Source organism: Sander lucioperca, chromosome 5 (genome assembly GCF_008315115.2).
Source record: "Sander lucioperca isolate FBNREF2018 chromosome 5, SLUC_FBN_1.2, whole genome shotgun sequence".
Taxonomy (NCBI): Eukaryota; Metazoa; Chordata; class Actinopteri; order Perciformes; family Percidae; genus Sander; species Sander lucioperca.
Genome location: NC_050177.1, coordinates 10,175,693 through 10,193,435, shown reverse-complemented (window position 1 = coordinate 10,193,435; position 17,743 = coordinate 10,175,693). Strand labels below are relative to the sequence as shown.

At 41.5% G+C, this 17,743-nt stretch overlaps 1 protein-coding gene across 5 annotated transcripts; it reads left to right on the top strand.

Moving 5' to 3' along the window:
* The first annotated feature begins 299 nt into the window (after positions 1-299).
* Positions 300-14,096, top strand: rtn2a (reticulon 2a). Of its 5 annotated transcripts, none has more exons than XM_036001454.1 (10): positions 300-656; positions 1,416-1,469; positions 1,878-2,465; positions 3,030-3,230; positions 8,917-9,124; positions 9,674-9,812; positions 12,375-12,444; positions 12,544-12,590; positions 12,694-12,752; positions 13,361-14,096. In XM_036001454.1, exons 1-10 carry the CDS (start codon positions 626-628, stop codon positions 13,434-13,436), a joined length of 1,473 nt encoding a protein of 490 aa, XP_035857347.1. In that variant the 5' UTR covers positions 300-625; the 3' UTR covers positions 13,437-14,096. The 5 variants fall into 5 exon arrangements, with proteins under 5 accessions (XP_035857347.1, XP_035857346.1, XP_031152551.1 ...); XM_036001453.1 differs by having other exon boundaries at positions 3,027-3,230; XM_031296691.2 differs by having other exon boundaries at positions 3,024-3,230.
* The last annotated feature ends 3,647 nt before the right edge of the window (positions 14,097-17,743 follow it).

The following is a 17,743-nucleotide window of genomic DNA, read 5'->3' as shown; positions in this document are numbered from 1 at the left end:
CTATTGCACAGGCCTCACTCCCTATTGTAAAAAAATCTTAGATGTGTTTTGTTGTAAAGTTGTGATTTATTTGTGAAACATGAATATTTCTTATGTTAAATTGGAATATGAAACACTGTATATTACTTAAACATAGCAAAGCTGATAAACCTTACATGCTGCATTTGCGCATCTTTAAATGCATCCTTCTCTGTGTACATTTTTTTATGCTAATGTATAACATACATTATTAATGACTTGTTACTCCTTCTCTTACAGCCTGCCCCTATAGGATCCTGGCATGAAATCACATGACGAGGGAGATGAATGGGAGATGACAGACGGACACAGGGGCATACTCTTGCTTCTCTCGCTTTTGCTGTAGCGTACATTACTAAAGCTGCAGTCATAACGATGCAAGAGGAAATGACGAGAGCAGGGAGGATGGTGGAGGCAGGCGGGCAGGGCGGGGCTGCTGAGTGAAAGCAGCGGGAGGCAGGAGAGTGAGGAAGCGGCTAAACAGACAACCAAGAAACCGAGGGAGGAGGAGGGAGAGAGACAGTATATCCACAGGACGTGAGTGCCGGCAGCAGAGGAGGGAGGGGGGCTTCCAGACTGGATGGGCCCAGCGATGCCTTGATGGAGTATGGGCCAGGTTTTAGGATTCTCCCACTGCCGTGAGTCTGCTTTTGTTCTGCTCTTTGTATCTGTGTTTCCGTGTCGGAGGTCTGCATATCTCACTTTCGTTATCTCTATATATATAGATATATATCTATATATACTGTATATATAGATAATTCAGCTCAGCATTTTCTCTTGCTGCCTGCTGTAAGCATCGTATGTGTTAGCTCAGCCTCCTCCCTCCCCTCCCTGCCTACTCTCCATTCCTCTCTCCTACCTTTTGATAAACACATGGCTGAATGAATAGATGCAGTGCAGAGGGAGACCATTTCTGTTGTCTTTGCCTCCCATTGATTTGCAGATGTTTATGTGGTTGTGTACGAGAAGGCTTTGCAGGCAGACTCCCTAAAATCTTCTTTTGTGCTTTCACATCTATGTTTTATTTGATCTTTTTCTCACAATATTTACCTGATCTTCTCTACAATTTACATTAAAGCGCGGAGAAGAGAATATGCTGCATTCTTTGCTCTGCCTGGGTTGATTTATAAGCTAATGTCATGCTGGCTATCTAATGTAGTGAAGGCCTTTACTGCCAGCAGTTTAGCTCTGTAAGGAAATGAGTCTGTATTCACTCACCTACAGTATGCTACAGTATGAGGAGTGTACGGTTGTCAGTGCAGGCACATGAGTAAGATGAATGTGGAATGTATGAGTTTACAGCATGTAAAAGCAGCAACAATTTACATTTCTGACAATCTTTTGCTACTGCATGTTTACTCGTAGATTTATGTAAAATTGTGTCTGTTTTCTTGCAGAGGAATATGGCTCTGTGGCGTCCACTCCAGACTCGACGCCTCCATGCACCGATGGTACGAAGCAGAAATGTGACACATATTCTGTCTCACAATACTTAAAAAAAAAAATAGGAGATCCCTGCTTCCTGAAGCCTTTTGAACTTAACATTAGAGGAATACATCTGAACATCTCTCACCTGTAAAACACGAGCATGGGTAAACACACAAGTACATTGTGATCACAGCTACATTTTGGAAGGAGAGTGCACTTATCAATGAGGGTTTCATTCACTTTAGATGTCACACCTTTTTTCTCCCAAACATCAAATGATACACCCGGCTGCTTTCATCTGACATATCTATTTATTAAAAGCAAAATCACTCTCCTTGTATGACACTGAACTAATATACGCGCTGTTAGCAGGCTAGCAGCAGTCTCTATAACTGGGGTGAGCACATTTATTTGTTGTTATCTCCATTCAGGCGGAAATGAGGAGTCCGAGATGTGCGAGCTGCAAACGGCCAGGGAGTGGTCTGACGATGAGGATGGGGGAGATGGAGATCCAGATGATGACGAGGGGCTGGCTTCATCCCTGTCCATCTGGGGCACGCCGCACCAGAACACCTTAGAGCTGACTTTCTCTTACATCGCCATCGCTGAGGCCGAAGCGGTGGGAGCCTCGCGACACCTCCGTGACCGACGCAGGGGCAGCTCTCGGGGGATTCGCACTCCTTTGATCCGCACGGACACCCTGGAAGCATTGCTGGACTCCCCAGAGTCTGACGTAGACTGGGACCCTCACGCCTTCCTCAGTCGAGAGGAAGAAGAGGAAGCATCAGAAAGGAGAGCGCAGGAGAGGGTGGAGGCGAGTGCAGCCGTGAGGAGGGAGCAGCACAGGCAACCTGAGACTATTACAAATCAGCCCTCTCTCCAAAATCCAGACCCAGAAACTCAGGGGAGAGACGCAGAAATCCAAAGAGAGGAGCCTCCGAGCAGTCTGACCCAGACTGCCCAGCGTCCCTCTGCGTCTTTGTCTTCCCAGCATCAGAGCCCATTGCAGATATTTCAGGGTGAGAAACGGGAGGAATGTGTGAAGAGGTTGTTTTAGTCTGTATAGCGGAAGACTAAAAGATGCAGTGTCTGGGAATGCTCGTGGTGCAACACAAAGATGCAGCTGAACAGGCTATTTGCTCAAGTGACAAGTAATTTAAAGTAGGCTGCAAACAACAATGGATGATTTACTGTTCTCTACATACAGTACAATTAACAGGATGAATGCACCTCTTACTGGGCTGTCATTGGTTCTGGTTGTCTACATAGTAAAGCATAGTGGGCTTGTCAAATATCTCACAAACTTGTCAAACTTGTCACCTCATTTTTAAAAAATAGGCCGTAGTTGCAGGATTGTACTTCATTTTGTATGTTAACGTGTAGTTTAAATGGCTGTTCTCAATGTTCAGGAGTGTCGAGAGGTGTCATCATTTAAACATACCCAACAGTTCTGGTTGGGCTCAGTTCATTCCGAAGCTTCTTCCCAGATCTAAATCATCCCATAAGCATGTACAGCAAGTCAGTGGTGATGTCATGTCATCATGATGGTGACATCATCTTTTGTTTCCCGGTAGCAGCAGCAGTCTCGCAGACCCCTGAGCCAGAATCCCCCGTCACCAGGGAAACCATTTCAGTCAAGCTGCTCACATCTGTGCGACCCAGAGGCCCGGCATCCTCGTCACCAGCTGCCATTGGTCGAAACTCTCAGGAACAGCTGGTCAGCGATCACTGGTTTTCAGCACTTGACCTATCAGAGGACCTGACTGTATGCACCCACATAGCAGGTACAAGATTTCACCTCTGTATCTTTAAATGTTCTCTTTCTTCTGACCACCGTCTGTCCACCTCCCTCCCATCTCTCTGTCTTTGTCTTGTTGCTGAGTGAGATTCTTTCACTCAGCTCGTTAATCAATACTTTAAATAAGGAAAATATCAGATTTCGCTTTCAGCATGGACCTGTGAGAGCAGCAGACAAAGATAGGACCACCCCCTCAGAAGTCCTGCCTGTCCATTGTGTCTCCATGGTAATCCTCTCCTGGGATTTTAAGGAATGATTGGCTAATTGTGGAGAAAGCATTCTTGGCATTGGCTGACTTTTTGGACTCGCACACCGCCACCGCTGATGTCGGAGTGTGTCGCTGTTTGACACACACACACAGACACACACACACACACACACACACACACACACACACACACACACACACACACACGTCTCTTTCTGTATGTGTGTGTGTGTGTGTGTGTGTGTGTGTGTGTGTGTGTGTGTGTCTTTAAATGCAGGTTTGTGGGAGTTTGTTTGAGACACAGATTAAGGGAGAAACACAGAGCAAGAGATAACATCCTGTCTTCCAGCTTGATGGCATTTTAAGTGTCAGTCAGAGTAGAGCCCAGTCTTATTTTAGTGGATGTGGGGGGTTCAGTAAACCCTCAGACCGTTGATGAATGTTTTGTTAGGCTAATGAAAGAGTTTAGGATGTCACACATGCATCTATTGAAGCATCATATCTCTTCTGATTTGATTACTTGTTTTAGGGGCTGCATACCAAACCTCAATGTTTTTTCTCTAGCACCGAGTAACTGTCAAATGTCAAAAGCTGGCCAATTTTAGAAAGCATCTTATTTAGGTATTGAAACTCATGTATCATGGCGGCTACTTGTTGGACTATACTAGGTATTTATGTTTTAAACTAAATCATTTCTGAAGACAAACTACATTTGAATGTCTTAATGTCTAGGTAAACAGATCAAGTGAGTAAGTCTTGTACAAATTTACAGCGATTCAAATAGATGAATAACCCACTGAAACAAACTGTCAGTTCTGTCCGACTATCAGGCTATTTGTTGCCAAGTCTACACACCTCCTCTTTGGAGTTTTTTTTACAATGAAACAAGCTTTATTTTCTCTATAGAAAAAGTAAAATCATCCCTAGAAAATCAAGCCCCTCAATTATGTATTATCAGTATTGGTGGCACTGAAAGGTTTGGCTTGGTGACATAACAGAAAATAAACCCTGCTTCTCCTGTTTCAGGTGTTAAATGGCACACAAAACGAACGTAACTGAGTATAACTTTATCTGAGGTCAAAGGAACTCCTTATATTCATTCTGCTTTAGAATGAACTTTTGCGTTAAGGAAAAACATTGAGTGATTTTGAGAGTACTGTGTGATTGTCGTGAATCATCTCTTTATGTGTGAAGCTCTTGGAGTCTGTGAAAGGTGGGCGGTGCTGCGAACAAGATTATTTTGGGCTGTCAGGCCTTTGGACTGCTGAGCGAGCAGGGGGTGGCCAAAAACAGCTCAGAGGGGCTAGGGGAGAATAGCGGGACAGAGAGTGTGAGGGGAACACTGCAGCGGCAACCAAAATGGCCAGTAAAGGTGAGAACATGCACGTTAAGTGAAAAGAGGATATTTCAGACACCTAGACGATGTTTAGGTATTTGCTTACAGTTGCGATTTGATGGTCAGCTACTGCAAAGAGACGTGTTTGATTTCAGAGAGAAGGCAGAGGAAAGCTATAGATTCAAGTGTGAAGGGGTGGAAACCACTTCTTCAGTCTTTATGTGAACTGTTTAGCTTTGTGACTTTGGTGTAGTGGTGAAAAGGCCGGCCTATCAGGGGACTAAAGGTGGGAATTGAGCACATCTCGCGCTTCTCTTTGATCATTTAACAAGCAGAGTTTCGGGAGACGTCACTCAGCTAGAGGTGTGTTTGGCTTTTAACTGATGAGCTGTTCAGATGTAGCAGGGTAGTCTCCGTATCAGAAGCCCTAATTCCTAATTCAAATTGACAACAGTCATTCAAATGAGTGTAAACTGTCATGTGTGGCATGGTTTTTGGCAGATAGTTAACTTTGCCAGCTGGGTTCTCTTACATTTTAGTGTTTCCTCTTTAGGCGGAAGAGCTGGCACGAGACATTTCACACTGTAGTACTACAGTGTGAAACCCTGCAGCCAATCAGAATTTAGTATTCACCCAGACCATGGTATAAATGATGTTAAATGAGATGGTGTCAGGCTGGGTTTACATGAGCCATGGGATTTATGTTGTCATTGGTTAATTGGCTGGTTAATTGGCTAACTCATTAATTGGATTAATAATTTATCTATGCAATCACTCCCTCAATGCTCATTCATATAAAGGTAACTTAGTCAAACAATTAGTACACTAAGATACATTCTGCTGGTTTGGATTGCAGTATTGTGGTACAGAGAGTGTTCTAACTGATTGGAGGTAATTACTACTCACTGAGTTATTCGCTGTATCATCGCATCTACAGATACGATGATACCAGCTGCACATGAAGTACACTTTAAGTATATTAATGTTCGTACATCAGGTTAAGCTGAAGTTAGAAATTGCAATAAAAAGAAACAGGAAGTCCCCCCCGTTAGGCTACCTAAAGGCTGCAATGTTTATTATATCCAACAATACATAAGTGTTTGAGAATATGAAATGCATGTTTTCACCCACGAGGTAGATGATGATGCAGCTTGTGTTAGATTTAAAGAAATAGTTTGACATTTTGAGGAAACGCTTATTTGCTTTCTTGCTGAGAGTTAGTTGAGTAGACACTTCTCTCTTCTCTGTGCTTTAAATATGAAGCTGAAGCAAGAAGCCAATTAGCTTAGCTCAGCATAAAGACAGCTAGTCTGGCTCAGTCCGAAGGTAACAAAACCAGTGTGAAAATGGTGACTCCAGGAAGTCACTGCACCTGGCCAAGAAACATTACCGCCCGTCATTTTTACATTTCAGTTTTTGTATAGATTAAGCATGCAGGTTACAAAGTGTTAATTACTGAGCTTAAAAAGTCCTGGTAGTTGGCTTGCATTACTTCAGATTCAGAATCAGAAAGGGCTTTATTGCCATGGTGTTGTTGGTGCATGTCACACATTCTCTAAATATAAGAAGAATAAAAAAAAATATATAAACAATATAAGTATAAACATATACACACAGTATGTATTAATAAAGATAGAAATAAATGTAAAATAAATAATAAAATAAGTTAAACAGCAGTAAAAAGGAACTTTTGGAGAGAGCCAAGCTAGCTGTTTCCACCTTTTCCCCAACCAAACAATAATGAGAGTGGTATGGATCTTCTCATCTCACTCTCATATTTCCCAAAATGTAAAACTAGTCCTTAAAAATACTCTTTACAGGGCTGCCACTTTACAAAATGCTCAACCATCACCAGTGCAGGATGTGGGTAGTTCTATTAGAGCCCAACCGATATTATCGGCGGGCCAATATTAGGCATTTTCCAAACTATCGGTATCTGCATTTATAATGGCCGATAAATGAATATTTAAAAAATAAAAACGGACGAAACACCTTTCAACCATGTTATGAGTGTTGGCGTTGCATAGTTTGCCCACCAGAGGGCAACACTTTTTGATTTTTGTTGTTATTGTGTTTTTGTTCAAAGGATTTTAAGTTTCATATCTTAAGTTTGTATTTTTATACATTTAATTTATCAGAACTTTAATATATGTTGATGTTCCTCTGATCTGTTGTGACAATAAATCAAAACAAGTTTATTTTTATTTATTTGTTGTTTATTTGAATAGGGACAGATACAAAAAAAAAACATAGATTATTACATAAAGAACAATCCGATGCCTGTATCACAGTGTTTATAGCCGTGGCTAATTCGCAACACCTGTCCCTAGAAGGGCTTTTAACAGTTAAAATAATAAAGGAGTCAAATTTTTACAGTGAATACAATAAAAATGTCCAGAAACCAGTTAGCAGCAATAAAAATAAATGTAGTAAATAAACACATTCACTCGAACTCACACAGATGCACACCTCACATACATACAGCTATACATTTCATATGGCATGATCACACTGCTGCTGCTGTATGAACCATGCTTTTGATAGAAAACTGCATTATCCTATTATTTTAGTGAGGACTCATAAATAACTACCAATAACAAATGTTAGGGAAATCTGTTTATGTTTTGTTGAGCGTTTCTGGATTTTTTTTTAAATGTATATCGGCCGATATATCGGAATATCGGATTTTTAAATCACCAAATATTTGTATCGATATCGGCCTTAAAAATCCTTTATTGGTTGGTTCAATAGTTCTATAGTATAGTACAGTGCCCATGTTTTTAAAAATAACAGTGTCTTTTATGTGTCCCTTGTTTAGCATAGACATTGTCCATAGATTAGATGCTCTCTCTATTGTTCTCATTAAATCAGTTGCCTACTATGACACCATGTACTGAGTCCCTGAATGACAGCAGCATAAACAAACACATTGGACAGGATGACAGGTGTGTTCCAGGGGCATCATGGGTATTAATTGTGTGCAGTGATGCTTATAAATAACCCACCTGCTGTCAGTGCACTCTATTCAAAGAGGCCTCCCTTAATTCTAATGCAGGCTTAGCATTTCGCTGAATGACAAGCACACGAGCTATAGTGTTACAACATACCCTGTAATTACACAACTCAGAAACGCTGAAGAAACACTTTTGTAATGCATCATGGTTATAAGGTTATGCTATGTAACGATAAAAAAAGGATCTTCAAAGCCATGTGTTCTACTGGATATACTGAAGTTGTCCACTCTTCTAAAGCATGACTCTATGCAAGTCTCAGTCTCCAAGGCAGCTGTTGCCTGTGTGACAGAGAGGGACACCAACAGGGTGTGGAAAAGAGGCTGCTGACGGCCTGATGTCGGTCAGCAGGTGCTGTGAAACGCTGCATTTAAACTCTCCTCGACCGCTTGTTTTCCTCCCTCTTTCATCTGAGGGCTAAATTTAGCCCAAGCCAGAGCCTGACGTGTCACCATAGCTGCTGTGTGTGTTCTGTCATGCTGGAGGCTGGAAATTCTCTGCCTCATGTCCCTCGCTTCTGTTTCTCTGGCCTCTCTTCCCCTTCCTATCCCTATCGTCAGAACTACTGTATCTTCCTGCCTCTCTTCCTCTATAGTTCCTCTGTAGTTCCTAGCTTCCAGCCTTCCAGCCTAAGGGCTGGAAGCTGAGTGTTGTTGCTCCTCTGTTTAAACCAGGAAGGATGCAGTAACTCACAATTATGTCAGCCCTGTACAGCCAGAAAATCTCTGCTTGAGTTTTACAAATCAGCTTGTTTATGATTTTTACACACATATGACTTGAGCATTTCTGTGAGTATTTGGTTCACACATTTTGGTAATTGATAAAGTACCACCAGTATGTAAATAATTCTCTAAACTGGTTCAGGACCTCTGGATCGCTGCAACATTTTCACAATGTTTATCCATTTTAATTCAATTATTCAAAATGAAATGTCTAATTATCAGTTTATCATGTCTCAGCAGCCACCTGTACATTACCCCCTGGTTTTTCTACTCTGTACTTTATTTCTTAATCCTCTCCACTGTTTTACATACTTACATCACTATCATCCTCTCTAATAATTTTCACCTTTCTCTTCCCCTTCCTTTTTTCTCCCTTCACTCCCCTTGTCTTTCAGTTATGGACCTGATCTACTGGAAGGACACAGAGCGCACAGGCATGATCCTGACAGGGTTAGTGGTCGGCCTGCTGTCCCTGTTCCAGCTCAGCGTTATCACTGTGCTCTCCACCGTCTCCCTGGCTGTCATGTGCTTCACCATTTCAGTGCGCATCTACTACCAAGTCCTCTACATCCTCAACTGGGGCGATGGAGAACATCCCTTCAAGTATGTTGCCATGCTTTTATTTATTATTTATTTAATTTCATTCTTTTTCCCCAGTTTTCTAAAAAGAATAAGACAAGTGGTCAAGATAGGACAAAAGAAAAATGACACGACACACAGAGGCGGATTAACCCCATTCAGTCACAGTGCATGAATGTTTTCCAAAAGAGTTCATTTGGCCACAAGCCTTTCCACTCCAATTTCTATTTCCTGCGTTTTAAAATTCACCTATTGTTCACTGTATATATCCAATAATTAAATATTTAGTGGTTCCTCCAATTATTGTGATTAAGCCTGGTGGTGCCCTCGCCAATTGAAAAGCTAGGGCCTTTTGACCTCAGGATACTGACGGGAGTGACAGGAGGGGGTTTATATCTGCTTGGATTGCAGACAAAAAAGGACATGAATCACTGTGTCAATAAACATCATTACTTGGTAAAAAGTACAGGAAGGATGACGTTTCTGTTTATTGTCAATAGCTGACGATACTATCTTTTTCAGCCTCTTTTTTCCTTTTATCTAATGTCCTCTTCTTGTCTCGTTTTCTTTCAGGTCATACTTGGACCTGGACATCAGTTTCAGTGGAGAGGAAGCTGACCGGTATATGCAGAAAGCCATTGTCATGGCTCTGTCTGCTGTTGACTCTCTGAAGGGACTCTTTTTTGTTGGAAACCTCTTGGAGTCAATCAAGGTGAGAGCAAATTAAGTTAGCCTTACTGTGTCTGTGTGTGTGTGTGTGTGTGTGTGTGTGTGTGTGTGTGTGTGTGTGTGTGTGTGTGTGTGTGTGTGTGTGTGTGTGTGTGTGTGTGTTAATGACCTGTCCAGAAAGATTTGCTTCACCCTGTCTATAACCTCTTCCCTTCATTAACCAAGACATCAGTTCCCTCTCTGCATTCTTTCATTCATTTTGCTCCATCATCTGTCATCTTCCTTCCTCCATCATCCCAGTGCCCTCCATCACTGGAGACAACCGCATTGTCAGAGCTGACGACTCTGCTCCTAAATTAGAGCAATATCACTGACAGCAACTGTCAGCCCCAATGACATATATTTTTGGTAATCATGTGGGAAGCAATCGGTGCCTTTGGGGGGGGGACTTTTAAAAGGAATTTGAATTGGTACTTACAGCATGAAAAGGAGGCAGTCTCCCTCGCCTTTCTCATCTATGCGTTTTATCCTGCCTTGGGGTATACCTTGCTAGCAGAGCCAAAGCATTATTGTAATGTTTATCAAACTCAGATGTAAATAAATCTGTCAGTATCACTCGCATCACCCAAAATATGTTGCCACTGTCTTTTTATTCTACGCTCTTTACTTTGTATCAACGGAATTAACAGTACGCTTTGTTGCATATTTTTTTAGAGTAAAGCTGCAGTTGGTAACTTTTATAAAAATGTTTCTTTTTGTCATATTTGCTGAAAGTAGCTCATGAGACAGATTATCTGTGAAAAAATCATGTTCCTATGCCTCCACCTTGTGCTAATAATAGCATTTCCAAGATTCCACCGCATCTGAAGAAAAATTCAACTAGTCATAGAGCTGAGGAGTCTCAAGTATGAATCAATATTCTGTTACTGCACTGCCTATTGCCTAATGTTTTCAGAAACATATTTTAGTGTACTGTTTAGCTGTACGTTAGAAAGTATTTTCCGCTTGGTCGGCTGGTTGGCCAGTGCTTGGTTTTAGCTTGACTGTTTCCCAGATAATCTGTCTCATGTGCTTCTGTCAGGATATAGTGACAGTTTCAACAAATATGACAAAATGTTTTTTTATCAAAGTTACCAACTGCAGCTTTAAAGCGGGGCAGCTATTGTTCGTAGTATTGCTTGTTCTATCTGTCAAGTCAACAAACTTAACCCCAAATTGGATGAAGGCATTTGCAAAATGAATGTTGTCATAATGCTGAGCATGATATACAGTATGTATATTTGTTCTAGCACTAACATACATATATTGCTTTTCATTGTTAATGTTTATTGTTAATTGTACATTAACATTGTTAATATTATACTGAAATAAGAAATATAATACACATTAAAAATAATTCAGTTGGCAATGCAGTTATAAAAATCTTAAAAGCAAACTTTTGCAAAAACAAGAAATCTTCCGTAATAAATAAAAATAAATGTAACAAATATAATAAATGTGACCAATTAGGCCAGGTGCTACTATATATAGAGCATTTACTGCACCCCATTGTTGGTAAGTAAACTTCACCGATCGTATTGGAATTAAAGGGAAAATATTTTATTTGTATTACAATCAGCTGAAATGTCCATATACATTACATTAATGCACATCAAATACCAGCAATCAGTTCAAATCATCCCTAATATAATTATGACATGTAAGTCATTGACAGCAGCCGTTTGGGACTAGACAGACTTAACACATTGGCAGTAAATGATGAGTCAGTGCAAGCTGCCAAAATCCCAGGACCTCCCAGTCTCAACCCTGACCTGGCCGGTATGTGACATGACACACAGGAGGAGGTACACAGAGTCACCCGGGATAAGCTGGATTTCCATCTCAGACGAGGGTGTCCTATATCAGGGTAACACTGGATCCCATTCGCAGTACTGTGACACTGTAAGATATAAGGGGAAACACAAATACCCAAAATGGGAGTCTCGTACTTGGAGCTATTTCCTTTCTTCACCAAGTAGAAAATGATCTCAGAATTGATCATTTTGTGGGGACTTATGCCATACTGCAGCATGATTTACTGCTTCCTGCAGACATGCACACATGGTTAATAGGAGTTTAGTCTATATCCACGACGTTCCACTTCCCGGATTGCGCCAGCATTTCCGCCAGATGACGCTGTTTTTGCCCGGATATCAGTTACGTTTTGCTTTCTTTGTGTTGGAATTTTAAACTCCGGTCAATTTCTGAGGACTATGGTTAACTGCTCCTCAGATCTCTGCAGGGTAAACCCAGACAGCTAGCTAGACTATCTGTCCAATCTGAGTATATCGCATGACTAAAACAACTTTTGAACTTACACGTTTCACCAAAACAAGTTCCTTCCCGAGGCTATTTACCAGCTGCACATTTTCTCCGTCCGGCGCTTAGTGCCGCCCATGACGATTGTGTTTGGTTTAAAGAAATGCCAATAAACCAGAGCACGTTTTTCTCCCATCCTGGAATGCTGTGTGGACTAGCCAGTCCCTCCTCCGCAGCGCTGTGGAAGAGGGTCTGGCAAAGTAAAACTGATGGGAGTTAAACTAACTTCTCTTTCTCTTGGTCTTAGTTACTGGTTCTGATGTACCTTGTGACATACCTGGGAGACCTGTGCAATGGCCTTACTCTGCTCATCATCAGTAAGAAACCAATCTCATCGCCAGAAATATGGAATTTACAAGCATAAACTTAAACATACTGCATGGCTGTTATATTAACTACTCTTACTTCTTCTCCAGGTGTGATCGCTGTCTTTTCTCTGCCACTTTTCTACCAAAAACGCCAGGTAATAACTCTCTTCATGTATTCTTTATACTGCCACTTTGTCAGTTGTCCTTTATTACCATATCCATAAACATGTATTTTTCTTTATTTCTGTTATTTGACAGGAGCAGGTGGACATCTTCATTGCAAAAATCCAGGCCCACATTGACAACGTCAAGGACACGTGAGTATGGCGCCATCTTCTGGCACAATGTTGCAGTCAACAGGTATTTTGCTACTGAGGCATTTTGTGACAAACTGATCTTAAGGGTCCGTCCCAAATGTACCCACACTTGGTATTTATGTTTCTGGAAGCTGCCAACAGTGTCGTTGTGCCTCTGACTGAAAGCTTGTGCGTGCACTTATCAGAGGTGCACGCTTGATTAATGAAGACATCCTGTCACTCCAACAAAAACAAAAACATGGCTCAGTGGAGCTCAGATGCTTTGTTTGGGTTTATTTCATTTTCCACATAATAAACAATTAAGTAGCATTACAATTACAATCAAATGACAGTGAAAAATAACATTCAGAAGCTGGGAGCAATAATCAACACTATGAATAATGTTAATAAGGTAATTAAATCTGTCTAAAAGAACATAGGTTTACTGTACATAAAAGAGACATGATATCATGTGCAAAATATTTCTCAATATTATTGCTAGAAGGGTGATTTGGAACATGGTCACCACAATGGCCACTACAAGTCCTAACCATTAAAATAGCCTACTGTAATAATAATAATTGTCGACCTGCACAAGTCCTAACTACTCGTCTATTTATCTTCCACAGCTTCCACAGACTTTCCCATGGTGGTGGCCCTCCACCTGACCCAACTCCCGGTGGTGCCAAACCCAAAACCCAGTAAACACTGATGGACAAGAATTTAAAGAAAAAGCTCCCACTCAGATGTCTTACCCAGCAGTCTGTGCTCAGATCTCCAGAGAACACAGCTCCAGAGACTGGGGAAGGGAGGTTACTTAAACGGACAATGATGAGGATCATGCATGGTACTTTATACTCTAACTGTATCTAAGTTATGGGGGGTGGAGGTTGGGGTTTGGGTTAAAACCTAATCAAGGTGACTCTTGCTGCTGACGTCAGAGATGGAAAGATTCGATGACACAGCTTGTCGTATGTGACCATCCTTGGAAATATTCACTGTTTTTAATATGTAATATCTGACTCAAAAAGTGTCTTAGATGGTTGAGAGTTGTAGTCCAAATCAGGTATAAGACCAGAAATGGGAAGTTCCCACACCGACAGCTACTTACCTGAGAAAGTCAGTTGTTAAGGTGAAAAACAGGGGTCATCATCATTCATGGCAGCATAAAACTGGCAATTAAAGATGCATGTGTCGGCACATGTACTTTTTCTGAATGCATATTCATTCTCCTGACTGTGTGTGTGTGTGTGTGTGTGTGTGTGTGTGTGTGTGTGTGTGTAAAATTCCATGGCATCCAGCTTTCTGAAATGAAAATGTTACATACAAGCAATTAAAGTCACATCTCTTCTTTATTTTCCAAAATGTTCTGTTTCTTCTCACCTGCACAGGCATTCACTTTCTTTCACACACTCATTCATTTCAGTTTTTTTATTTTTATCGTGGCATATTTTCTCATGTTACTTCCTTCATTCATTGCTTACACTACTGGGAAGTTGTAACATAATATTTAAAGCGATAGATATAGATTATTCTGCTACAAGTCCAATAATTAGGATGTATCATGAAGGAAGGGAATCACTTGACAGGAAGTTCCCTAATACACGGAGCATCAGAAATGTCTGCATTGATTTTAGAATCGGATAGACCGATAATACAAAAGCTCTAAGATTTCATATATCCTCTCTGAACTTTTAATATGATTCTATCCAGCCTTGTGAAGGAATGTGGGAGTGAAATACAGCAGGTGCCTTTCTAACTGCAGGTTATAGTGCTGATCTCATTTCACATCACTTACAACTGCTGAAAACAGCTTACAGCGACTTCTCCCAAAACAAACCACTTCTCATCATCTGACCATTGCCTTCCTTAGAATGGTGTTTTGGATATGTATGATACTTGTGTGATGTGCACCATGACAAGTTATTTTAATTGTAAGTAGATCCATTTTAGGAATAATAAAAAAAAAATCAGGATACTCCGTGGCTCCACATTTACCCATTAGCAGTTCACTTTTAAAGCTCTAACCACAATGTCTGTTTTTATGCCTTATTATTGCATAATATACAATGTGAATGTGTGTTATGTTAACAGACATGATCCAAAAATCCCAAATATGATGGCCCGTTAGTCTTAGACATCATGTGCTGCTTAGTATTGGACCTACAGTAGTCGCACACACACTGGCCTCCTGTAGAAGTTTTCTGTGTTATTACAAATTAAGTATTTCTGTCTTGGATTTCTTCAGCAAAGAGAATGAAGATCACAGTGAAATTAAAGGTGCACTATGCGTTCCTGCATGGTTTCAGCGCAATTGAATTTTTGTCTCAAATCGTAGGCATCTGTCCTTGATCCCCTAGCTGCCTGCCCCCTGAATACCCTGTGAAAAAGCCTGGTCTCGGGAGACAACACAGGGGTCTTAAACGTCAAACAAACACTAGAGGCACAGGATAGGCACCAAAATACAACAAACACGTTCCAGCCAATCACCGACAAGATGGTTGGGGGAAGGGGTGGGGGTTTGTGACAGTTAGTCAGTTAAGGGCATTATACACTTGCCGCAGCCGGTGGTCGCGATACTAGTTGCAGTCTTCTCCTGAACAGAGGTGGCGCTAATGAGGAAAGGCTAACGACTTTGCTATTTCTACGGACTAGAAGAAGAAGTAAAAGGTAAACAACAGCAGAACTGGCAGCAGCATTTACCTCAATGCTTCGATTTGATTCGATGACCTACTTGGTCGGATCAAGCCTTTCATTCCCCATAAAAGAACTCATCTTAACCCAGTAAGTTTACAAGAGAGACTTGCAGTCACTCTGAGAGTCCTGGCATCCGGTTGCCCAGGAGCTCGTTCATGCTTCCTGTTTCCGCTTTGTCGCGCGCCGCTGAAAAAAAAAAAGAGTGGTGCGCGACCTCTGCTCGCGCGCTATAAATCCGGGCGCGCCAGCAAGATCTACATCATTTTGACGTCACGATGGCGCGCGCCAGCTTGGCTGCGGCTACTGTAAAAAACGCATTAGTCATGACAGTTATGGAAACATGGGGGGGAGGGGCGAGCTTGCTCTGTTTTGTTTTGAATTTACTTGGAACATCAACAGAAGTAATGTCATGCAGGAACGCACAGTGCACCTTTATAGGCACTCATTTACTTTTCTAGCCACACACCTTGGCATATACAAAAAAGGACCATTCACTGAAATCTGTCTTGTCAAACTATTAAACAAAAATGTTAATTTAGTCAAACTCACTAATCGTTTTCGTAGAACTGTCTCACGAAGTCTAGACTACCAGATGCTTGTTTTTTTATATTTGCAGTGTAGATTAAAGATAAATCAAAACAGGAAAGTAACTTTAGTTCATTTAAAATCAGTCAGTATCAGCCATATGCATTATAGTAGTACAATGACTATTTTGTATTCTTGAAAATAACGAGTTTTAATCTTGGAAAAATAAACACTCTGAAAAAGATAAAACCAAGTGTATAGTGTGACTTTTTCAGATAGATACAGTGCACGGATATATAGATAGATAGATAGATAGATGTTTAATATGTTAGAGACTGGACAGAAAGGACACAAAATAACCTCATAATTATCTAACCAGTGGAAATGCATTCCAAACATTAAAGGTAAAGGGAGGTTTACATCATCAGGTTGATATAGAACACAGGCCTCACATTTATACAAATTGTACTGTACGTGTACCCCAGAGATGTCTTCATATACCGGTGCATTTAGATACATTTTTGTCACACCAGAAACTGTACATTTGCCAAAGGGATATTCAGCCTGTTCTCATGAACCATACGTTCGAAAAGCTACGAAAAGTTAAGCACTGTAATTCGTATGATTCACACGTTTTTTTAGTTGTTGCTGTGTGCACCACATTGACTGCAAGAACGCGGCTGGCTGCATAGGGAGGTGGTTGGGGAGGGAGGGAGGATGGATGTTAACATATGCTCACAAGCCAGGAAGCGGAGTTCGTTTCCCGGGGAAAACTTTCACCCATGCGTGTTCCTTGGGAGTGTTTTAATACAAACGACAATCTTTTCCTAAACTTAACTAGTCGTTTTGGTGGCTAAACTTAACTTTTGACGCAGCACAACGCTTACTTTTTCTTGCCTAAACTTAACCGTAATCTCCGCCAAAATGACCGGCAGCTCACGGTACTCTGTACCCGGCTTACAGTCACCTGTTCTGGGGTAACTAGACCACCAACTACCACTGACCTGACAGAGCACCATGACCGGCAGCTCACCGTGCTCTGTACCCAGCGCACAGTCACCTATTCTGGGGTAACTGAACCACCAACTACCGCTGACCTGACGAAGCACCACTACCGGCAACTCACGGTGCTCTGTACCCAGCGCACATTCACCTGTACTGGGGTAACTAGACCACCAACTACCGCTGACCTGACGAAGCACTACGACCGGCAGCTCGTGGTGCTCTGTAACCAGCGCACACGTCACCTATTCTGGAGTAACTAACCTGGTCAAGACCACTAACTACCGCAGCTGACCTGGCGGTGCTCTGTACCCAGCGCGCAGCACCTATTCTGGTGGTAACTGAACCACCAACTACCGCTGACCTGACAAAGCACCACAACCTGCAGCTCGCGGTGCTCTGTACCCAGCGCACATTCAGATACTTATTGATGTTTCTGGAACTTGGTGCCCTGTTTGTTTCTGGTCCAGTGTTACTTAATTTTTAAAATATTTTATATCTGATGTAAAGTTAAGATGTTGCATGCATTTACATGTGGAGTTTGTGAAACTATGCTCCACTTGCCCTGTGAGTGAGTAGCCTATGTATTTCATGTCAGTTTCTGTTTGCTCTTGCACCCAACCACAAGGTGGCAACACAAGTCAAGACATTACTTTTGTTAACTTTTTCCAAGTGTCCAGTGTGTCTGACTGCTTGGAACTAGGAAACTGGATCACTTCAGTCACTGGACAGACTGGAAAACTACTCAATCAGAGGGAGAGTTACCTTTGAATTTGTGTATTTCTTAT